General features: G+C 40.9%; 2 protein-coding genes across 2 annotated transcripts in view; one reads left to right on the top strand and one right to left on the bottom strand.

Moving 5' to 3' along the window:
• Positions 1-74: 74 nt before the first annotated feature.
• On the top strand, positions 75-1,981 carry LOC112486488 (uncharacterized). Its single transcript, XM_025053329.1, has 2 exons — positions 75-163; positions 248-1,981. The coding sequence occupies exon 2, from the start codon at positions 421-423 to the stop codon at positions 1,324-1,326; it is 906 nt and encodes a 301-aa protein (XP_024909097.1). The 5' UTR covers positions 75-163; positions 248-420; the 3' UTR covers positions 1,327-1,981.
• A 3,292-nt stretch (positions 1,982-5,273) lies between these two features.
• The window catches only part of LOC103397829 (potassium channel subfamily T member 1-like), a 38,009-nt gene continuing 18,824 nt past the window's right edge, over positions 5,274-24,458 (bottom strand). The window contains exons 10-31 of the mRNA XM_025053339.1: positions 24,267-24,361; positions 23,225-23,405; positions 22,889-23,053; positions 22,137-22,273; positions 21,578-21,641; positions 21,308-21,416; positions 21,122-21,230; positions 20,817-20,966; positions 20,357-20,592; positions 18,315-18,528; positions 16,665-16,770; positions 16,383-16,555; positions 15,745-15,816; positions 15,273-15,407; positions 14,971-15,082; positions 13,775-13,876; positions 13,574-13,657; positions 13,328-13,456; positions 12,443-12,716; positions 9,960-10,022; positions 6,515-6,599; positions 5,274-6,015 (exon numbers count right to left, since the gene is read on the bottom strand). Coding sequence (XP_024909107.1) covers positions 5,892-6,015; positions 6,515-6,599; positions 9,960-10,022; positions 12,443-12,716; positions 13,328-13,456; positions 13,574-13,657; positions 13,775-13,876; positions 14,971-15,082; positions 15,273-15,407; positions 15,745-15,816; positions 16,383-16,555; positions 16,665-16,770; positions 18,315-18,528; positions 20,357-20,592; positions 20,817-20,966; positions 21,122-21,230; positions 21,308-21,416; positions 21,578-21,641; positions 22,137-22,273; positions 22,889-23,053; positions 23,225-23,405; positions 24,267-24,361 — 2,919 coding nt within the window. The 3' untranslated portion in view covers positions 5,274-5,891. The remainder of the gene's footprint in view (positions 6,016-6,514; positions 6,600-9,959; positions 10,023-12,442; positions 12,717-13,327; positions 13,457-13,573; positions 13,658-13,774; positions 13,877-14,970; positions 15,083-15,272; positions 15,408-15,744; positions 15,817-16,382; positions 16,556-16,664; positions 16,771-18,314; positions 18,529-20,356; positions 20,593-20,816; positions 20,967-21,121; positions 21,231-21,307; positions 21,417-21,577; positions 21,642-22,136; positions 22,274-22,888; positions 23,054-23,224; positions 23,406-24,266; positions 24,362-24,458) is intronic.

The following is a 24,458-nucleotide window of genomic DNA, read 5'->3' as shown; positions in this document are numbered from 1 at the left end:
TTTAATTTTCAACAACCGTTTAATTTCCTACAAAAAAGACATGAAAATGAATGAATAATTTCTGCTGTTTTCTGTTCTCTTCCAGGAAACTGTCCGACCTCCAGACCAACGACAGACTCAACAACAGTCAGGACCATCCTGTCTGTGCTGATTGCTGTCATAGGTCTGTCAACTTCTTCCTCCTCTTCTGTTTCTTTTCCATAACCGTGTCCGTCAGTTAACAGTTCTGGGTTCGACTCCTGTGCAGTGGTCCTGTGTGTGCTGCTGTTGGTGGTGTGCGTCCTGGTGCTGCAGCACAGACGGAAACACAACAACAAAGCCGTGACGCCCGGCCCTGCGACTGAGGACACGTCACAACAAGACGGTGCATCCAGTTACCACGAGTGTCCACCGGACTTGTCCAACAACGGGGCCCTAGTCATGTCCCAGAGCAGGTTGTTCTATGGAGTCCGAGCTAAATCTGCGGACGCCATTCTGGTATCGTCCTCCTGTCCTGCTGTTGGACACGTGGAAGTCATTTTACAGGATGAGACCAAGAATCAGGCGGACGGAGGAGACGAGGACACAGGTGGAGAGACTGTGGAGAGAAAAGGACGTCAGACTGAAGGTTCAAACGACGTGATGCAGGAGAACAGCTCCCCCCTACAGGCAGACACTGGTATCGCTGACACTGTCACTTATCTGAGCATCGGTACCAATCCTGAAAACATCGATGAAAAATCACCGACCACCGACGGTTTGGGTCAAAGGTCAGGAAAGGGAAAAGTCATGCAAAGGATCTCCACGTGGCCTTTGACCGCGGCACAGTGGCAGAGAAGATGTAAAGAGAAGGAGAAGGAGGAGGAGAGGAGTGAGGAGGAGACGTCTCCTGATGAAGGAGAGAAAGAAGAAATCGTGAAGCCTCAGAGAGAAGCCTCAAACCACGATGGTACAAACAAGATATCAAGGCACAATCTGTCATCAAAACTAGATCACATGACGGCGTCTTCCAGGGCGACTCGGACCAAGGCTAACATCGAACGAGACGATTTCACCACTGCCAGATGGACGTCACAAAAAAGTCCAACTGACGGCGTCAAAGCAACTGACAAATCTGCACAAAAGATGAAAGGCCAGCGAAGAGAACAAGGACGAGCGGAGTTGTCGGAAAACAGAAGCGTTAACTCTAAGGCTCCCTCTAGTGGTGGTGCGTCACCCGATGATCGGACGCTGTTGAGTGGCAATGAGTACGCCTTCATGGACCTGCTGCACGAGGTGGTGCAGAACAGAGGCCGCTGGACCAGAGAAAGGTGGAGGCAGATGCATTCCAACCAGCAGAAGCGCTGAAAGCATCATTCACAGAGAAGCCAATTACACTAATGAATTAACAGCAGTAATGTGTTACCGTGACCACCTTCAAATTAAATATTGATGTCTTTCCACAGTTACAAACGAAATAAAAAATTATTTTTTTTCCGATTTTTGAAATGAAAATTATGATCTCCACTATAAAAATGAATGAACAACAAGATCAAGGATAAATGTCCAAATGTTTGTATCTGTAGTACACACGTAGATATGTATACAGTGGTCCCTCTCCTATTGCGGTAGTTACGTTCCAATACCCACTGTGAAATGTGAAAAATCACGCAAAGGCGAGATAGTTATTATATTATTTACGTTTATATTTACCCTTTACAAACTCCACCACACTGTTATCAAGCCCCCCCCCCCAGGACAGTAGAGTTGTATAATGATGATGCAGAGTGAAGTCAAAATGCAAACTTTTCATGTCAATTTTGGTCAACATCTAATAAATGTTGACAAAAAGTTTTGTAAAATTATTTTTCAAAATTGTATCTTTTCCTGCACATTTCTCATAAAATTAGGGCATTTAGAGAATATTTTTTGAAAATTCTTTTAAACAACATTTTCTGTCAAAATGTGAACTTGTCAGTTTTGATCAAAATCTAATAAATCTGGATGAAAAGTTTTGTAAAATTATTTTTCAAAATTGTATCTTTGTCTGCATGTTTCTCACCAAATTAGGGCATTTAGAAATCATTTTTTGAAATTTTGAAATAAAAATGTGAACTTTTCACATCATTTTTGGTGAAATTCTAATAAGGTTTTTTTTTAATTATTTATCAAAAAACATTTTGGGAAAAAAAGAATCAACATTTTATCTTTTCTGCGTGTTTCTCTTCAAAATTTCAAAAGTTTTGGAAAAAAAATTGAAAAAAATACTTTTTTGATAAAAAATTTTTTGGATTATTTTCAGCAAAACCCTAATTTTAGTTTTGAAAAGTTTTCTTTGTGTTTCTCATCAAAATATAGTTTTTAGAAAAAGAATTATTGCAAAACTTTTTTTGGGGAATTTTACGGCAAATCCCTAAATAAAAACATTTCTTACCATCTGACTGATTTTCATGAAATTTCAAAAGGTGTTTACAAAAATTCGGACCGCACAAGGGTTATGGTGACGTTTAATGCTCTCAGTTAACCTCCCCGTTGTCCTTCGCATTTTTGTACACACCATTTGTCCTTGCAATGATTTTCCTCTTGTCCCAGAATATGAGTATTAATGAATATGAGGAAAAGTTGGCACTCACACAAAGACATATTGTGTCTAAGTGACCCCCGGGTCACCTAAATGGCATGTGCAAACTGAGGCCCAGGGGCTCGATGCGGCCTTTTTTAGCTTTTTTATCCGTCCAAACCTTTCAAAGTTATATAATTTATTTATATTATCATTATACTTCTTCCTTTCCCTGTAATACCCACATATTATCTGCTCTTGACCCCGCCCCCCGTTTGATTTTAGGACACATTACGAGTCAAAAAATGTGCCCACACCTGCCTTTAGAAGTGAGCAGAAATAAAAACACTGTTTCATTCATAAAGCGACTGCATGCAGCATTTATTTTTTTTCATGTTTTGAATGCTGAGAAGGATTCTCACTCATTCTTCACATAAGAAATTGTACAAAATGTCAACTTTTTTTTTTTTACGACAATAACTTCAAATTATAAAGCAGAGGTAAACATAGTACAGAGGCATTTGGTACACACCAAGACCACATGCATGTTCCATTCATATAAATACAGTATCAAATAACTCCAACTTGCAAGCAGTTGTTTCAACTATGGTGTTTTTTTTCCAGGTTGTTGCAGGAAACGTCAGATTAAATGAAAACAAACAAAAATAATAATAATTCTGTGCAAGCTTGTATATCAAAACATGCTTTATAGTGTTGTCATGCCCTGTAAATCACTAGGAGTAGGGAGGTGGACCGAGGAAGACGTTAAAGAGACACTTTAGGTTCATTTTAAATCAAGAGGCCATGAAGGCACCGGCATGCACGTTCGTGTTGAGTTCAATCACCCAAGTCCCCAGAGACAGGTGTACTTACTAGTTACCCTCAGTATTTAGAGTACAAATAAAAGTATACCAGAGTACCAGAATCACATGCTTTAAACTCTTGGAAGTTTTTACACCAGGAGAAATTCAACCCACAATCATCAAATTTAATAGTCTACATTTTCAGATTTTTTACGTTAATATTTTTGTCTACGTTTTTAACGTCCATCCCTGGAAGTCATCGCCAGTGGGACCACATACCTGGGTCTGGATGACGAAAATCTTTTTACCAAACTGAGGTTCTGGTTCTCTGTATTTTCTATTACGTTTGGCCTTCGTGTAGAAAATGAAAGCAGGTTAAAAATACCCGTCACCTTCTCAGTCCTAAACCCTGTCATGCAGCCTCATTTAAAAAACCAAAAAACTTGAACTACTCCTTTAATCCTCTCCTCTCCAACTCCTGTCTCTCTCTAAACCAACCATCTGTGGTTAAACGATGAGCCGTGAGCCACGGTTTTGAACTTTGCAAATCTATATGTGAAAGAATTTTTTTTTTGTTCAATCCATACACATCAAAGGCATCACTGAAAAAGATCAATGCAAATAAAATGAACATAACGGCACAGAATAATAACAATAAATAAATATGATATAATTCATGTCCTCACTTCACTGGTATGTCTTTGAATCGTGTCCTCCGCGCCATCACACACACTAACATTAAAGGGTCAAACTGTTCTGCTCTCAAACCCCCCCCCCCCCCCCCCCCTCCCCCCCCCACACACAGCTAGTTCATGTCCTCGTTCACGTAAAGATTACGTGGGAAATACCGACAGTTCAAATGAAGAAGAAGAAGAAGAAGAAGAAGAAGAAGAAGAAGAAGAAGAAGACGCTGCACTGTGTCCTTTAACATTACATTCCGGAAAAGACAGCGCTTCCATCTCAGCTTAAACATGTCCTTATGTATCAGACAAAGGCCAAGGGGTCACAGACGTCAGTATTTGTGCTAAACAGTTATGCTACCACTGAACTGAAAAGTTTGCATCAACGAGATAACAAAATGAAACATTTGATAAACTTCTTCAAAAACAAAAAACACCACATATCTCCACCAGAGGGAGACATAGCACGGATTTTAATTTTAAAAAAACTTCAGTTTCACTGTTATATTCCTGATACATGAATAAAACATAACTAAATTTGTACATAAAAATTTGAAAAATGACTGGAGCCAATCCGAGCAGATATTACACTCTGGCCAATCACCATCAACTATTCACATTCACAAATATTAACCTGACAACTAATCCATGTCCATACAGAAAGACTGGGAATTGAACCATTGAACTAATGTAGTGACCTTTTTGCTGTAAGGCAGTGGTTCTCAATTATTTTCTATCATTGTCTGTACAAACCACTGTATGAGTTGCTGCCACCTAGTGACTGGAGGCTTCTTATCATTCAACCATCAACCACATTCCAGTGTGCCATATGGCATTGGAAGCCCCTCATGCACCACCTCCACTCCCGTGCCCCCCACAGGGGGGCCGCCCCACTATTTGAGAAGCACTGTCATAAGGCAACAGCACTAAACGCTCAATGTTTTAAAAAATAACCGATTTGTATTTAGTATCTTTGTCTGGAATGTGGTCTACGTTCAGGTTTTAGTTTCACAGATGCGTCAGTCAGTCAGGCTCTCTCCCTTCAATAAACAATTATATTAAACATTATAAAGGTGCTTTGGATAAAATGGCACATACAGCTTTGACTCTTTAAATAACACTTTGTCATTTTAAATAAAATATAAGTATTACAAGAGGAAATATTAATTTCAAAAACACAAATAAACACAACAATAATCCTCCCGTCACAGTCTGAATGCACACGTGGCAATAAAACGTTTGTGCAAGTGCAAAAACTAAAATATAAATGGGTTAAAAAATAAATTAAATCACGTGCTGCAGCTACAGAGGTAAATGCACAGTTACATGCCAGTAATAAGATGCTAGTAATACAATTACTAAACTGAGAATAATATCTTTTAAAAAAAGCTGCTTTTAAACGTAATGCTACAACTGAAAGAAAGAGAAAAAAATTAACTTCATGTTTGATTTTTCACCATCTCTCCTGAACAGATTTTGGACCAATATGGATTTCTCCTCAGGGTCAAGTGGTTCAAAGCACTCCCTCTTCACCAGTTGCCATGTAAACTCATCACTCCTGAGCAACATTTTCGGAGTGATTTCTTACAACTGATGGTTGAGAATTACAAGAAAACAAAAAACATACAAACAAACAAACAAACAAACTGACCACAGACTGTCGGACCTTTGGTTGAGCGGACGACGTCAGCGCCCCTTTTCTGGTTTCATCTGGATGGACACAAGGGGAGTGTGTGATTGTACAGTGAGTGGGTGGAGGGAGAGAGAGGGAGTCTGTGACGAGGCACTCTTCATGCATCCCCTATATCTGCGGTAACTCCACCTCTTCAAATATCCACTTGTTCCGCTCGGATACAAGATCATTAGTGTGACAGCGAAGAAGAAGAAACTTCAGAGGTGAGTCTCGCCCCTCGTGTTTGTACCGAACTCCTGCTGGTTCTTGGTTCCACGCTCCTGCGTTGTCACCTGTGCGTCCTCCGGCATGTGTGCCAGCGGGTCGGGCCGGATGATGTAGCTGCGGAGAAGAGTCGGGAATAAAGAGAAGCTTGGAGGGGTGGGGGGGGGAGGACGTAAAATAATTAATCAAGTTTCTATAACAACGCATTTTCGAACTAAAAAAAAAAGTTTGGCTGGAACTGCCATATGATCTTTGACCACAAGAGGGCACCATTTAGACTTGTGACAACTAACTTTGCTACTAGGACACTGGAAAATGACAACTAAACTACAAACCTCTGTAAGGACGCAAAATGCTGAATTAAAAAATAAATAAAGAATTCGTTAAACAGAGTATTGCGCCACCCAGAGGTCAGTCATAAAAAATAAAAAAATGTTCCCATTGTTTAGTAAGTACTTTCAGGTAAATGATAAATCTACTGGAGAATGTTGAATCCACCCCTCTATCATCAGGCTGACACTCATGGCAGCACTTTTAACTTAGTAAGCAATGAAAGTGTCAAACTGACAGACGGCTTCTGTCCACTGACGTCTGCAGGATCTACTGTGAGTCTTACACAATGTCGTTGAGCTTCAGCCTGGTGTCGGGCGGAGGATTGATGAGGACGTAGGACAGCGTGTTCTGATGGTCGTTCATCTCATCTATTAAAAAAAAAAAAAGAAAAGACAATGAACATCTGCAGTGTCTCTCTCACCTCGGCCTCCATCAGCAGGAGACCGGCGCCCACTGAGCCTCTGTCCACCAGTGTGGCTGGGATGAAAGAAACTCTCACCATAAACGTCTTAACTAGACCTTGTTTTTTTTTTTCTTAGCCTACTTCGGTTTGTCATTTTAAATCAGTGGTTCTCAGACCTTCTCTGCAGCGTCCCCTTTTACTGGAAAGATACAATTATAAAAAAAAAAATTTAAAATGTATTATTCAATGCAATCCTCAGCAAAACTAAAGAATTTATATTTTTCCTCTTTACTACCACCATGTCCCCAAGTGAGGCCCCACACCACATTTTGGAAACCACTGTTTTGAATAGAGAGCAGTTCAAAGTAAGGCTTTTGTGACCTCATCCATATTTGGTATGTAACTGTCACCCCTAATACCCACTAGCCCACACAAACACAACGAATGCTTTAAGACAGTGGTTCCCAAAGTGCGGGGCGCAGTACTCAAACAAGTTTTCAAATATATATATATATATATGTATACAAATGACAAATATATAAATATTTACAAATATTTTCCATAGTCATGTGAAGGAGTAGGTACAGTGTTATGATTATATTTGTTAAGCACCTCAAAAACATCGATCAGAACACTGTGAAAAATAATTTACGAGGCAAAAAAAGTCAATGTTCTTTCATAATAATGTTCATAATGTTCAGTGTGTTTTTGAAGGAATCTCGTGAAGATGGTGGTCATGTCTACAGTGCTGCTGCAGAAGAATTTTGGGAACCACTTGTGGTAAGGCAAGAACACTAACCACTGTTCCACTGTTTGGCCCTGATAGAGTCAACACTTTTCCTCTGACAAACAACATTAGAGTGCTTTTTAAATGTTTTTGTAAAATCAGTTTACTAACATGGATGAACCTCTCTGATGGAAACATTAATCAGCATGTGTATGTGTGTGTGTGTGTGTTTGAGTGACTGCTCTACAGTGATCCCAAACTTTGTGAAGCCTGATGGACAGAGGACGAAACGACCCACCTTCGAGCGGCCCTTTAAAAAGCCAGGCAGGGTGAAAGAGAGAGAAGGGCTGACAGTTACTGACAGAGCACTTTGTAGGAGGGCAGGATGGGGGAGGTGGGAGGGGGGAGGGGGGAGATTCATGCTGCCCACCAACTCAAACAGGACTCCATGCGCAGCTTCAGAAACCAGGGCTAACATGCAGACATCGTCCGCGGCTACGCAACATTACGATTTCCCATCGCATTCCTTGTTATCACATTTCACACTGGACCAACGGTGTTTCCTGAAGGCAACATTGCGCCATGCCAACGGACCGGGAACCCCCGGACACAGACGACATGCGCCAGCATCTGTCAGACTGGACCAAATACACAGCAACTCAAACCAAACACGGTGAAGCGGAACATGTTGGGAGTGCGAGAGTGAAAGGAGGAGAACCTGCTGCTCTGACATCACAGTGAAAGGGGGTCGGGGAGAGGAGGAAAGAGGGGGAAGGATAGTTTTATTCTCTTATGTCTCCTCTGTTCAAATGAGTCGGAAATAGAAGGTTAAAATCCCGGTGAAAAACGAAAAAGAAACTGAGGGAACATGGCCGCTTGAGCTGGGCCAACGGTGTCAAATTATACAGGGATATCTGTAATAATTTTTGGAATTACCGGAAAGAACTTTGGGATTTTGAGCATTCCAAAAGTCAAGTCTTAAAATCTCAGCCTTCATACAGTCTGGGAGACTAACCTTAGACTTAGAGGCAGGAAGTAAGTGACAACAAAAACCAAATGATTAGCTGTGAATCTGCCTCAGTGGATATTAATCCAGGTCAGTAACATTAAGGTTATGATAGTAGCACAGGTGGGACCAAGTCATTGCTTTGCAAGTCACAATTAAGTCTCAAGTCTTTGCACTCAAGTCCGAGTCAAGTCTCAAGTCATGACAGGCAAAGTCTGAGTCGAGTCCAAGTCAAGACTGAAAAGTGTCAAGTCAAGTCCCAAGTCCTGCCGTTTCTGTTTCGAGTCCTTTTGCGTTTGTTTTCTTTTTTGTTGACCACCTCGTAGTTTTTAAATCTGAACAACACGATCTTTGGTATCATTTTCTCTCACGTGTTGTTTGACGGCTCTTCCCCATCGGCTGTCCCGCAATTTGATTGACTCGATGCTCGATCGCATCAGAACATGGGTCTAATTTGATTGGATGTTGTGCCGACAGCACATACACACACAGACGCACACACGTACGCGATGAGAAATACAGAGCGCTTCTTAATAACTTACTTTATAATCTTTGGGTATGGGAGAAAGTATCAAGTCTTGTCCAGTCAAAGGGCTCAAGTCTCAAGTCATAAGTCACTGATGTTAAAGTCCAAGTCGAGTTCCAAGTCTCTTTACATTTTGTCAAGTCGAGTCTAAAGTCAGCAAATTGATGAAGTCACACGACTCGAGTCCACACCTCTGGATAGTAGAAATAATAATGACATGTATTTTCACAGACACGGGGGCCAATCGGGGCTAAAAGAACAAATAATTTTTTTTTTCCCAATGATTAATTAATCTCATCTTCCACCCACGGACGTAACATGTTCGGCTCCACTCTTCAAAGCCAGACTACAGCGCCCCTGCTGGAAATTAAGTGTTTGTCACGTTCAAGGATCACAATGCAGGAAAATAAACAGGTAGCATGAGAGAGAGAGAGAGAGAGAGAGAGAGAGAGAGCTGGTGTAGTGTTGACTGTCGCGCACACACACAGACGCACGTCGGTATTATTCACACACTGTACACACACAGTCATGCAGTTGAAGTTGCAGTACTGTGGTCAACAAGCTAACCTGACAGTCTGGTCCTCTCTGTGTATGGATGCTCTGAAATGTCCTGCAACTCTAAGCAACGGCATTCACTGTTTAGTTCCTAGTGTGATCAACATGAATAATTTACCATAAAAAGAGGAGTGAGAGTGTGAGGAGGACGAACATCTATACATGAGTACCTTAATGGATCTCCAGTGTTTGCGGGACATCATGGTGGGACAATTCAACATTTGGCCACAGGGTGAATGAATGTCAGGAAATGGACTTAAAACAGGCATGCCCAAACTGTTCCTCAAAGGGCCGTGTGGCTGCAGGTTTTTGTTCCAATCAACCAAGAGCACATAGTTTGACCAATCAGCTGTCTGAAGACTGAGACCAGTTGATTGAACCTGTCCACTCAGGTGTGCTACTGCTTGATTGGAACAAAAACATGCAGCCACAGCGGCCCTTCGTGGAACAGTTTGGGTAACCCTGACTTAAAAAGTAGAAACAACAAAACAACAAAACAAACAAAAATTACCTTGCAAATATCCTAGATTTACCCGATTCATGACATCACTCGCAGTGAGATTTGAAACATCCTCTACAAACCAAAAGCAGGGGGAGATAGAAGAAGAGTTGGGGGGGAGAGGCAGGAGGAAGAAAAAAAGTGAGAAAGAGGAAGAAAAGGCAGAAGAACAAAAACAATCAGGCAGGCGACAAATGCTTCAGCAGACTAAGAACAGAACTCTGTAGGAACAGGTGACGCAAAGAAGCCATGCATTAGAGCAGTGTTTCCCAACCTTTTCTGAGCCGCGGCACATATATATCATCAGGACAAACCCCACGGCACACCACTGAACAAACATCTCAAAAAGTATATGTAATTAAATATAAGAATATTCTAGTTTAAATGTACTAAAAAAATTTACTCCTGTTTAGTTGAAGACAACGCTAATATACTGGCAGGAATTGAAGAAAGACACAAAGATCTTCTTCAACAGCTCTGATGATCTTTTCTTAGTTTTAATAAACATCTGCTGCCATCTAGTGGAAGAGGATTTCATTGCTCTTTAAATACTAGTTTTGGGACATTGGACAATTTTCCACGGAACACCTAGTGATCTCCCGTGGCAAGCACAGTGGTTGGGAATCACCGCGCCAGAAGAAAAATGTGCGCAGAATCACTTCCAAATGATTTGAATCTGTCACAATGTTGCAACAGTCCTCACTCAGATGGTTCTCGAGGTCTTGAGCTCTCGTGGCTCTTCCTGAAAAGTATTTAATCGACATGTTACAACATGTTACACATGGTGCATGATTCTGCATTTGACTTAAGAAAAAAAGAAAAAAAGAAAAAAAAGGACAAAATGATAAAAAATAAATACCTTAATACAAGCATTATGCTAGGTGGAGCAAAGAACAAAACAGACAAATATGCAGCTGTAGCATCAACGCAGGGAAACGGCAGTTTGATGAAGAGCAGAAATGAACTCGTTTTCATGCACCGTGTGTTTTGCGTCCAGACGTTGGCCTGACAATGATCTGAGAGTGTAGCTGCGGTGGGATGTGGTGGAGGCGTTTGATGTTTGTGAGACTGATGTGAGGAAAAATGCTGATTATGGTTAGGATAATGATGATGATGATGATGAGGAGGAGGAGTAGGAGGAGCACAGAAACAGTCCTAACAGACAGTGATGTGAGACTAAAACCAAAATAATTCAGACAGAAAATGAAGTCAATGTGTGGAGCCTAAAATGACTTATTTGAGAGGTTTTCACCACTTTTGTATTTTATTTTTTTAAGTAAGTAGACGGACTATGACATCAAGGAAGGACTTACTGTGAAATGAATATTAATTAATAATTAATAAAACACCTAAAGACTAATCTTTGCTCTGAATACGCTAATGTTTCTTCTCAGTTTATCTACGCAAACTCAAGGCCTGCGGGCAAATTGAGGCTTGCCAAGTCAGTCATTTTATGTGGCCCACCAGAGCTTTGTCTACAGTCTAGTGGTATGCGAGGAAAATTCACATTTTTACATTTAGATTTTCAACTGAATAAATCTGACACATACCATGCACAATTAATACAACATTTAGGAACAAATGTGTAGCTAGTTGTGAGATTACGAAGTTCAGGATATGAATATAAATAAATAATATTAAATATATGATATACTGTTCTTCTACTTCTCTGCATGAAAACAGAGAATAAAATATTGACTTTAATAAGGTTGTGATTATACTGGTGCGGCCCACTTGACATCTGAACATGTGATATGCGGCCCGTGAACCAAAACCAGTTTGACAGCCTTGATGTAGACCTGGCATGGGCAAACTAAGGCCCGGGGGCCGGATGCTGCCTGTTCAGCTTTTTAATCTGGCCCACCAAACTTTTCCAAATGATATAATTTATTATTATTTATTATTATACTATAATTATTTCCCCAATAGATGGACAAAAGCATGTTTGCATTTTAGCCTTTATGCATGACTTTTACATGTCATTCATCTTAGTTCACATGAACGATCCATCTATCTGCTCCTGACCCCGCCCTCCCTGTACAATTTAAGGACAATTGTGGCCCACGAGTCAAAAAGTTTGACCACCCTTGATGTAGAATGAACAACGACAATGAGGAACTCTGACCCCTGTGTGGTAATGTGACATCATGGAACATCAACATTGCCTGACGGAGCCAGTACATGAACATAGGCACAGCAGAACACAGAAGTTTGTGGATGAATGTTGTGATCATCAGCCCTGGAACTGATACTTGGAACAACATGATCAGTCTTCACCCTCTAACGACAGCCAACAATGTTTGGACGGCGTAACATTTAATGAGGCCCAGACTCAAACGTCATGCAAATGTAATGACTTGCACAAACGATAACGCACCTGGAAAATTCTAACGAAATTGAATCACTTTAAAGGATCATGGAACTATTTATGAAACGGCACTTACAGTACAGCCTTTGTTGTTCTCGTTCATTTTCCAAACGACTGCTCTACTCACCATATCCAATAGTGGGCAGACCAAGGTGTTTCATACGGTTCTTGACCAGCTCCGACAGCTCCTGACGTTCAGAGCGCCTGTACAGGTTGAGCCTCTGCTGCGAGATGTGTTCGGTTCGACTGGGCTGCTTCACGTTCTTTCTGCTCAGGCGGCGCGCCCACTGCATGCTCTTCTTCCTCAGCAGCGGGTGTTCTGATTCGACACTGGCGGTGGAGTTCTTGTCGTCCATCTTATTCTTACAGTTCTTTCGCTCCATGTTAATGGACACCTGAGACTGCAAAACGACGAGCTAATTAGAAAAACAGCGTCTTTATATGTGAACGTCTGTGGTGTGATGAGCCCTGACTTCAGGAAAACTTCATGTTGGATGAATGAAAATTTTGGAAATCAAGTGTTGGAAAAAAAAATACAAAGACCTTTTGTCAATAATAAACTGTGGAAAGAAAATTGCAAAATGAACTTAAAATTACTTATTCGTCTATTTTTGTCTAAAAAAAAACCCCAGAAAAATGAAAATAACAGCATTTAAAGCAAACAAAATTATTAAAAGCTTTAAAAGCTGAAAATGGCAATTTTACTTATTAATGCTTTTTGAAACTGTATGTAACATAGGTATATCTTTGCACTGATGCCCAAGGTGTGCAAAATGTGTGTGCAAAGGGTTACACCTTTGCACACTTTCTAGAAAACCCCAAAACAATTGCCATTTGGGAGAAATGAATAAAGATAAAAGCAAAAAATAACAAAAGAATAAAAAATGAAAGCAAACTTTTGACCAAGAAATGAAAGGACCTCAAAGTCAGTGCAGAGAAAGATCAGAAAAGTCCAAGCAGCAGCAAAACCCAAACCAACGGTCTCCTCAATGACAATTGAGCTTGAACTTGCCTCTGAGGACGGAAACATGTGAGACTCAGTGCGGTAAATCCCGATTGGAATCTCAGCGCTGGACGAACACAATTTCTGGAAGAGTCGGCCGTATGTCCTGATCCACAGATCCTCCTCCGTGATCTTCATCTAAGAGACAAATATATACATATATATACATATATATATATATACATACATATATATATATACATACATATATGTGTACACACCAGTACTGCCACCAGAGGGAGACTGTGGACTTACAACAGAGAGGTATCCAGAGCCTGGTGTGGTGTCTAGACCCAGGAGAAGCCTCGTGATAGCGATCATATAGTCTTTGACGAAGGACTGAAATAAAACAGAAGGAGAAGAAAAAAAAACCATCACCCACATCATTTACACATGTGATCAGAACCAACCAATCGTAGCCACTAATTCAACAATCAGGTGTACAGTATGTCCCACCTGGTAAAGCAGTGTATCCAACATGCTGATGCTGAAAACCCTGCCTGCAGCGAACGGCAGCCGGAACATGAAGGCCAGGTTGGAGCCCTTGTCACGTTCTATCTGTAAAACAGATTTTGGAGAAACATAGCGAAGATGAGCTGTGAACTAAATATAATAATATTCTAGTTTAAATTTACTAAAAAAATGTGCTTCTGTTAAGTTGAAGACAACGCTGATATACTGGCAGGAATTGAAGAAAGACACAAAGATCTTCTTCAACAGCTCTGCTGATCTTTTCTTAGTTTTAATAACCATCTGCTGCCATCTAGTGGAAAAGGATTTCATTGCTCTTTGACAAACAAAAATGATTTGCTATAAATACTAGTTTTGGGACATTGGATAATTTTCCACGGCACACCTAATGGTCACTAGCACACTGTGAACTCTCCAGTGAACTCTTCTATTGATGATACGAAAAAATATATTGCTAACGTTTTGTTACAATGTTTGGCATTGTCAACATTGTCTAAATTTTGTTATAGATAAAAATATCAGTTAGTTCCATGACAACACAGTGGTTCTCAAACTGTGGCACGTGTATCACTAATGGAACCACAGTACATAAAATCCAAATTTCGGGTGTCATGTTGGTCAGAAGATGAAAAATCTTGATGAAAACTTAAAAAAAAAAATCAAAACTTTAACTTTTGTGTTTTTCATAAAAATTAGAGCATTTTGAAAAATGTATGTTGACTTTTTCTGTGTTAAATCATATTTTTGCATGTGATGTTGGTCGGAAGAAATTATTGAATTAAAGATTTTCTCCAAATGTTCTAATTCAGTGGTTCTCAAACTGTGGTACACGAGCGCTCTCTAGTGGTACGCGGGAAAAATTCATTTTTTTTACATTCACATTTTCAACTGAATAAATCTGAAACATACCATGGACAATTAATACAACATTTAAACATAAACATCTTTCTAAACATTTATAAACATCTCTCCTGTGGTGGAAGCTAACAGTGAAGGCCTATGCTGCTATATTCTAATGTTGGTCATCATGGTGGTACTCAGAGAGATCAATGTTTTCTCAGGTGGTACAGAGAAGAAAAAGTTTGAGAAATGCTAAATTAGAGGATCATATTTAATTATATTATTATAATATTATTTAAGACATGAGACCCAGAGAGTCACCGCACAGTTAAAGCACAAACCTTCTCCAGTTTGGAAAGAGCCAGTGAGTAGCAGTCCTTGGCCCGGAACTGCATGAACCTCATGTTGGACGGATGTGTGAGCTCTGTGATGATGCTGAGGCTGGGGAACAATCTGAGGGGCAGGGGAGATACAGAGAAAAAAGAAATGGAGCTGCTGGAAACATGTGATGGTTTGTGTACTGTAACCTACAGTACAGCAGCTGCAGCAGTGATGGATGCCTTCAATTCTAAGGCCTAAATGGAGGAGGCACTGCAGAGCTTTGGAAAAGTCTGAGACCCATAGGAAAAACCACCTTCATTACCTGAACATGGTCTGGACGTTGACGATGGTCTTGGCATCCGCCATGTAGTCCTCCTTGGCGCTCATGGTGCTCTCTTTATCCACGACCACCAGGTTGTCAGCGTAGATGATGCCGCACTGCAGCAGGTTGTCCAGACTGATGCAGTAAACACACAGAGTCGCAGAGTAAAAAAAAAATCATCATCTGAGGAGTTCAATAAAAACTTCATTTACGAGCGTGATTCACACTGCATTATTTACACCACCGGTCTAGACAGAATCTAGGGCAGATATTTGAAAAGATGAAAAAAGGCGGAGGAAATCTACGTGCACGCTCACGCCAGCTAAATTTGCAAACATCTCGTTAGCGTCCCATGTCATGTAGCCAACAGATATTTCACAACATATTCATCTTTTTGTACTTTTTTCTACTATATTCTGCACAGTCCAACACCTACTGCTCTTTTGTAATGGGTTCGTGTGCAATCACATACTTATCAATAGTGCCGGCCATGAAGTACACCATTGGAAAACAGCAAATGGCCTCTAAGAAATGGTTGTCTGGCCTGTGGAGACAGAGGAAACACAATCAAGTCACAGTAACTACCTCCTTGAAACCTGAGTGAAACTTATTACACTCTCGTTGTATTTTTCCAGGGAGGTCTCGTGGCTCGGAGTGGCGTGGGTAAAATTAAGCTCTGTTAAATGAAAGCCGCAGTGAGAAAGAGAAAACAGAACAAATTGGGGAAAACAAATAAGAATGTGTTTTTAATGCGTAACATTTATTATTCTTTTATACTGATAAAAACTCTAAACTCGCTGGCTTTGTGTTTCGTGTTTTAAATCAGACTCTCCAGCTTGCTGTCCCCGTCAGCAGAGCAGCAACTTGCCACTGTACTGTAGTAACAGATCTGACCAGATGGTGGAACATGGAAATTAGCTTCACCAGATGGGTTGACAACCAAAGTACAAAATCAGGGTCGTAGAGGATAGTGATAACTGTGACCTTCTTATTCCTAACGTCATGTTAACATTATAGTGGATAAAATCAGATTATTTGTAATATTAGGGAAAAAAACTGCTCAGATTAAAAAATTGTTTTAATCTGCGAAAACAACTGTAACAAACGTACGGGTAATCCAGCAGCAGAACTATGGGATTGAGCTCCTTCCTGGGCCGGTAGTAGGCCCGCAGTGGGACAATGAAGTTGTAGAGGCCGTTGCCTGCCGTCTCTGCCGAAACTATGATCAGCTTGTTCTTGAAGCCGTAGGCCTTGGCATCTTCGAAGCTGTTGTGTGTGCATCTCTGAGTGGAAGAAGCGGACGATGCATCAGCTCATAAAAATCATCACTCACTTTTAACATGTCAAGCAGGCTAAAACTCTAGCTCAAATCTGCCGCACGGTAAAATTTACCTTGTCCAGACGAAGGCAGCAGAACGGAGCTTTCTGTGGTGCCAGGTGGCAGAGTGTGGGCGAGCTGCCTATGTAGGGTGAGTTCGGAGGGTAGCCCTTCACAAAGCTAATGGAACAAGAGCAAGGAAAATATCACAAGTGAGTGGTATAATGTGGTGATTCCCAACCACTGTTGTGCCGTGAGAGATCATTAGGTGTGCCGCGGAAAATGATCCGTTTTCACTTAATTGGTCCCAAAACTATCATTTACTCATTGCAAATATTTTTTCTTAGGTCGTCAAGGCATGACAAGTAGAGCCTCTTCCACAAGGTGGCAGCAGATGGTTATTAAAACTAAAAAAAGTAATCAGAGCTGTTGAATATCTTTGTGAGTATCTTTGTTAAATTCCTGACTGTATATCAACGTTTTCTTCAACTAAACAGGAGTAAATTTTTAGTCAATTTAAAGTGGGATATTATTATATTGTGGCGCTTTGGCCCAGAGGCAATGTCTTTGTCATTGGTGTGGAACCCCAGGGTTCACCTCCTGGGCAAGTTCGAATCCCGGTTAGGGCGGTTAATACCTTCCAGTGGACTCTCCACCTGCAGGAAGGTTTAGGGGGGTTGGTACGGTGCAGTGTGATTTGGGTGGAGACTGCTGCCCCCGCGACCCGGTAACGGATAAGCGGATGAAACCGTGGGGTTTTTCCTGATGTTATATGTGCCGTGGCTGAAAAAAATGTTGGGAAACACTGGTATAACGCAGAGAGAACGTCTCTGTTCTGAAGCCAGTTTCTGGAAGTTTCTTTCTGCTCTTGTATCATTACTCTTTCTAGTATAGTATCAGGAATGACAAAAAGAATCAGAAGCACTATATAAAAACTGGAGAAAGTACATGTAAAATACTATGAGGTAGAACTAGTATATGTATGCTTTTTTAAATATATTTTTAAAAAGTGCTATTTTGCTTGATGCTACAATTTTTGCCAACTTTAAACATCAAAGAGTATCTTTTACTTCTATATAAACTTTAAATACAGGATTAAACTATTTTAAAAAAGTCTTTTCTATTCATCACTGCCACAGGGTGGCACTGTTGAACCTTGCCTCCAAATCGCTGAATGGTTTCTGACAGTGACTAACGTCCCAGTCAAACAGATGCTACAGTCAGTCTGAATCCTGACTCCGTAACTCACCGTAATGAAACAAAAAAAAAAAAAACAGCGACAGAAATGGAATGAGAAAAAAAGAGCAAGGATTAAGTGATTTGTTGCACTGGCTAAAGCATCAGGACGACAGTTTGTGTGACACGGGGGACGGATGAGAGCGAAGGGGTGAGGATTTACGCGGGGGACTCTCGGTGTTCACCTCACCCAGGAGGCAAAAGTGCTGACAGCCCCCCTGGTACGTCACGCACATTCATCACTGACACCTCTGTTCCCTGTGGCATCTTGACAAACAGTTCACGCTCCGATTCCAAACCCATTCGTCTTTTGTCTCACCCCCGGTGAGGCGTGGAGAGGAGGTAGGGGTGAGTCAGTGAGATCAATCAAGTGTATGGTACAGGTCACATGCACTATGAGGACGTTTCACTGCCTTTACTGTCCCGTCACCAGACATACAGCGCGTCGTAAATCTCTCAAGACTCTCATCATCGTCGCGGTTACTCACTCTGATCCCACCGAGCTCTCTTCATCGGACTGGTTGGTCTCGTCCTCGGACTGGTCACTGAGGAGGTCGCAGGGCAGAATGGCGGAGGAGTCGGCGATCTCCAGAACCGGCCCGATGCTGGGTCTGCGGCTCTCCCCGCCGTTCTCTGTCGGCAGGGTCAGCTTGTTGCATTCCTCGGGAGGATCGGGGTTCTGCAGGTCAATGGCTACTGTGCCTGAAAGAACCAGAATGTTAATGTAAACCAGTGCAGCAACCCATTTGGTTGAAATAACTATTCTCTAGCGCCCCCTTAGAAAAAAACAAAAACAAAACATCAATGCAGCTATCCCGCTCTGAGGGGTCACGCCCCCCACTTTGGGAACCACCTCTGCAGACAATCACTTAAGGGTAATGCTAGATATTAAAAAAATGTCATGTTCAACTGAGAAAGATGCATGATACACCCACCTCGTATTAGAGCATTGTTTCCCAAAGACTGGGTCACGACCCACAGGTGGGCCGCAAGAGATTTTTGGGTCGTCTCGCATCACGTTTCCCAGGAGTTTACGAATATTGAAGTCTATTGACTTGGGTCGCAAAGGTTTGTGACTTTTAAAATATAAGTCCCCAGAAAACAAGTTTGGGAAACACTTCATTAGAGCTTTTTTTTTTTTTTTAAACAACACTATGTGAATTGCTTCATGTACTTAAAGCCAACTTTTCTCTTCATACAGTGTCTCGTTGTGTTTATAAATCAATAAAACCGTTTGTTGGCCAACACTACCTTCTAAGTACCCTGCATCTTAAATGTTTAAAGTACTTTATGTATTATATATGAAACAGTGGCCTCTGTTTTTTTTTTTTTTTTTTTTTTGAAGTTACTGCAATCCAAGTTTAGTAACAACGGAGACCAAGACAAGTCTGTCTCTCCTCCTACTTAGACCCTGGAGGTAACGTGAGCTGGAAGGATGACAAAAACCCAGAGCTGCAGTTAGAAAATCAAAACTGCTCCATGGTCTGTTTCATTATAAGAGGCGACAAGACTTGTTTTTAATTTTATTCTGTCAGCAGTGTGTCTGCGGAAAAGCCACAGGACGAGAACATAAAGGTATCATGGTGATTTTTCAATATACCATCTGGGTAATTAGCATCAGCAAAGTCAATTAAAATCAAACACATTAAATTGTTAAGGTATTTGTTAAATGATAGTGAATGTGTCTGGTAAAATGGTGCAGCATGGGTAAAAAGAACTTACCGAATGAAGCGGTCTGACCAACTTTCACGTCAGAGGAAAAACACAATACAACATTTAAAGCGAGACCAAATAAAGCACATAAGGAACAAACAATACATAAAAAAATAATGAAAATGAGAGTTAGTAAAAACCAAAAGCCGAACCTTTTGCATTTGGAAATGTTGGGTATGGGGGTCATTTAAATCAGTTTTTCCCAACCTTTTTTCAGCCACACATATATATCATCAGGGAAAACCCCACGGCACAACACCAAACCAAAATCTCACAAAAAGTTCTGTAAAGGTAATGAAATATAATAATATTCTACTTTAGATTTACTAAAAAATGTACTCCTGTTTAGTTTAAGACAACACTGATATACTGACAGGAATTGAAGAAAGACAACTCACAAAGATCTTCTTCAACAGCTCTGATTACTGTATCTTTTCTTAGTTTTAATAACCATCTGCTGCCATCTAGTGGAGAATGATTTCATTGCTCTTTGACAAACAAAAATGATTTGCTATAAATATTAGTTTTGGGATAATTTGGATAATTCTGCCACCTAGTGGAAGAGGATTTAATTGCTCTGCCTGACACGCATTAACAAACAAACAAATATTTGCAATAAATAAATATTAGTTCTGGGGCCACTTAAGTGACATTGGATAATTTTCCACGGCACACCTAATGATCTCTGACGGCACACTAGTGGGCCACGGCACAGTGGTTGGGAATCACTGGTTTAAATAAATGAATAAATAATAAACCTTATGCTGCCCATTTGTGTTTTTTACAAACCTTACTATTAAAGAAATGTCATTCTCACCCATGCTGGCAATGATGCTGTGCACAGGAAGCCTAGAGGGGGAGCCATAGAGGCCAGTGATGGGCAGATCTTTGCAGTGCTTCTCCTGCTGTTTGAAGAAGAAGGCGGAGTTCTCCTCCTTGGTGATGTTGATGTAGTAGCAGGTGTCGGTGGCAGCCATGATGTGGCGAGGACCAGGGTTCAGGAGGATGCTTTTGTTGTCCTCCCCCTTCACGCCAATCAGACACACTCCGTATCTGTGACATGAGTGAAGGAAAAAAAAAAAAAAAGCAGGTGTCGGTGGCAGCCATGATGTGGCGAGGACCAGGGTTCAGGAGGATGCTTTTGTTGTCCTCCCCCTTCACGCCAATCAGACACACTCCGTATCTGTGACATGAGTGAAGGAAAAAAAAAAAAAAATTTCTTCACAAAGAAAAATCCATCGTTGGTCCCGACCGGACTAGTGCGAGTTACTGCTTACTTCTTATGGGCGTGAAAGGAAGCGTACGTGAAGCTCTTGCCGTCGTACTCCCCAAAGAATTTGCTGTCACACAGGCGGATGTGGTAAACCTCGTTCCCTGAGCAGCGACCGTACGTCCGCTGCCACTGCTCCGGTGAGAGCTGTCCTTCCCTGGAATATCAGTACAGTACTATTGACATGAGTGACTTTAGAGTGACACATTATTATTTTGTTGAATTGTGACGGTTTCACACATTTTAAATACATTTCGATGTGAAAGGAGACAATAAAAGGTAACATGTAAAATGTAGTACAGAAATACTAACTGTCCTCTGGACGTGTGGACCAGGAGAGTGACTAAGGTGGACATGGCTGGACACACGCAGTTCAGTGCCAACAAGGCATATTTGAATTCTTCTTCACACACCACGTGATCTGACGGAAAACGACATGGTACGATCAAATGTGAAAATATCACAGTTATGAAAAGCGTTTAAGCTTCAAGCACTCACCTGCAAACTTCACGTGAAATTTATTTTCTGGTTTGAGAATTTGGACGTAGAGAGGACAGTTAGGGGCGAAGTCCTTCACAGCCCAGGCCCTCAAAATAGTCTGGTGATCCTGGAGGACAAAAACAGCAGCGTGTTAGCATTTCTACATTTTTCTAATTCAAGTCTCAATTTTGTCTCACAGGAAATTTAATTAAATTACTCAAATTGATCAACATCACATTATTGTCCTAATTTGTATTATTGGGAAATATCCAGCTCAAGGCGACTCACTGCTGCCGTTCGATCAACCTCGTTTCTGCTGCTCAGAATAAAGCAAGCCTCAGCATCGTCCATCCTGAGGGTCAAGATAAAGACACGCAGGAAAATACAGAAGGACAGGGTCAGGGGCTGGTGACCCACCGCAGAGGAAGCATTGATCGGAAAACTGCACTCATTACTCAAGTAGATTGATGCTATAAAAATAGCTAGACGTTGATAGGCTCTGATTCCTCAAGACAATAAAAAGGTTAATGGTCTTGTTTAGCTTGACTCTGGTAAATTGGGGATTTATTTTATAGCATGTGTTTACGGACACCATCCTGCCATTACACCTTATATTACGTTTTGTAAAAGCTAATGCTATCAGCGCTAAGCTAATAGCAATCTAGCCTGATAGCTTAAGCACTAACGCTAACAGCTTTAGCGTTTACACACAAGTAAGTAAGTAATTTTCTTAAAACCAACTGACAGACATACACAAGCACTTTTTAATGCAAGGTGTCACTCAAACAAGTTAGCAGAGTATTCATCCTGAACATGGCTACGACTAGCTAGTATGCTAATGGCTCACTTTGCTCTCATTAGGTCCTGGTCTTTGAGAGCAGATCCCTGAAGGTAGATGACCCTCTGTGACCAGAGAGGAATCTGGAGGATACGGCGAACCTGAATGTCCATCTCTGCTGGACACAGAATGACCACGTAATAGTCCTGCAGGACAAAAAAAGACAGAAGAGGATTAACAAGCGGGGACAAGTAAATCATAAAACTATGTTAACCTTTATGACAGTTTCCCAATCAAGTGACGAATAAAAATAGTTTTTTAATAAAATATTCAAATTTTAAATTATTAATTTCGTATTGTGTTTATTCAGTTACTCATCATGTCTCCCTATTTCTCACAGATATTTCCGAAAATACATAACAGGCTAAAACAAGTCAATTATAATTGACATTTTGCCTTAATGTCATTGCTCAGTCTCCTACTAATCCCACTGTAATTTTGGAGGGGAAAAAAGCTTTTGGCATTTATTAAATGTCAGAAAAAATAACATGAACTGCAAGGTAGCACTTTGGCTAAATTTGAATGGATTGAAGTTCAACTTAGGGACTGTTTGAAGTCTTAAGCATGTGGTTCTGAAATGTGAAAAGATCACTGGTAATACTCATACTGAAAAACTCACATTCTTACAACATTTTTACTTTTATTCCAAAGAAGAACATGCATGTCAGGCTATAATCACGTTAGCATACAGCACATTTTGAATGTTGATCAATTGATGTACTGTAGCCATCTGTCCTCTCCACAGGCAGCTACAACTGTACCTGTAGTCTTGGATGAGCGTAGAACTCATTGAGGAAATCCATCAGCAGATCGATCTTCAGCGAGCTGACACACAACACCACATGCTTCTCCGTCTGCGCCCGGTGTCGGCTGTAGTTCCCTCCCAATTTCTGGCTCTCCATCCACAGGTACGCTAGTTCTTCAAACTGACACAACATTGATTTGATGTCAGAAGAACCAAGAATTAAATCAGTAATAAAAAAAGGAGAGTCAGGTGACGAGTATTAACTCAATACTCTATCCCGTTAGCATGACGGGCTAAGATTAAAACGAAAAGAAATTTTAAATTACAGGCAAAACCAGCACATAGGGATCACCTGCAGCGGCAGAACGACCAGGGCGACACAGATGAGAAGGACAACCAGCAGCTTCGACGGCCAGATCTGTGGCGTGACGTCTCCGTAGCCCACAGTTGAGAAGGTGACGATGCAGAAATAGAAGGAGTCGAACAGGGATAGGTGTTTTCCTGCTCTCTCCAGGTGCTGGATCCCACAGGCTCTGCAGGGGGAAAAAAAACCTCAAAAATTCAGTTATGATTAAGCTTGATTTCATCTGAATTAAATGTTATTTGCTGAAAATCAAGCAGCAACAAATTCAACACAACTTTACCATGTCCTCTTTAATTAACTGTTGGGTTTTCCTACTCACTGATCATTCTAATCTATTTAGTTCATTAACAAGGATTTAACGAATTGCCTCGAGGCAGGATGCGCAGACGGTCTGGCGGTGTCGGACCAGACACTGTGCCTGGCGCTGGCCAAGGCTCTCAATATGCAAATGCTTCAAGAAGTGAAGGCAGTGATTAATAACAAAGGAACAGTGCTGCAAAAATCAATAGAGCAGTAAAGAAAACACGAAGTGCAGCCCACTGAATGAAAACCAATCCAAAAAGTCTAGCATTTATTTATATTTTTTCAAAATCACTTCCCTTGTGCATGTTAATGAAATTCTACTTGCAACTCACTGAGGAAGATATATTTCTGATAATAAATGAGCATAACATACAGCACTACTGAATAAAACTGAGTATAATATATTACTTAATGCAACACATTAATTAATAAACACGGACATTTATCGCAACTTTTTCAATTATAGTTTTTTTTAACTGCAAAATTGAACTGTTTTTGTGAATAAAGGATCTTATTTACCTCCAGTTATTATCCAAACCAAAACCTTCGTTTCGTGATTGATCGCATTACTTATTAAGAAACTGTGTGCAAAACAACTTCATTAACCATAGAAAACCATTGTGATCCATTTGGACTTGAATTTGAATCAATGCAGGACTTTTTCAAACATAACCCTGGTTTTAGAAAAAATATGGCATGCTCCCATGAGACACGTGACCTAACTCACCCAGTGAAAACCAGACACATCAGGGTACAGATGAGGATGAACACCTGGTTGAACATGGCAGAGTGGGTCCTCTGGATGGCACGGTGGAAGTCATTCTTGACATATGAAAGGCAAGAGAGACACAAAGGCAGGATTTAAAGGTTATGTCTGTGACATCAGAACTCGGAAATGCCAACTCTTTAGACCATACGT

Source organism: Cynoglossus semilaevis, chromosome Z (genome assembly GCF_000523025.1).
Source record: "Cynoglossus semilaevis isolate Cse_v1.0 chromosome Z, Cse_v1.0, whole genome shotgun sequence".
NCBI lineage: Eukaryota > Metazoa > Chordata > Actinopteri > Pleuronectiformes > Cynoglossidae > Cynoglossus > Cynoglossus semilaevis.
Note: the sequence above shows the minus strand (reverse complement) of the source record. Positions and strands in the feature narration are given on the sequence as shown.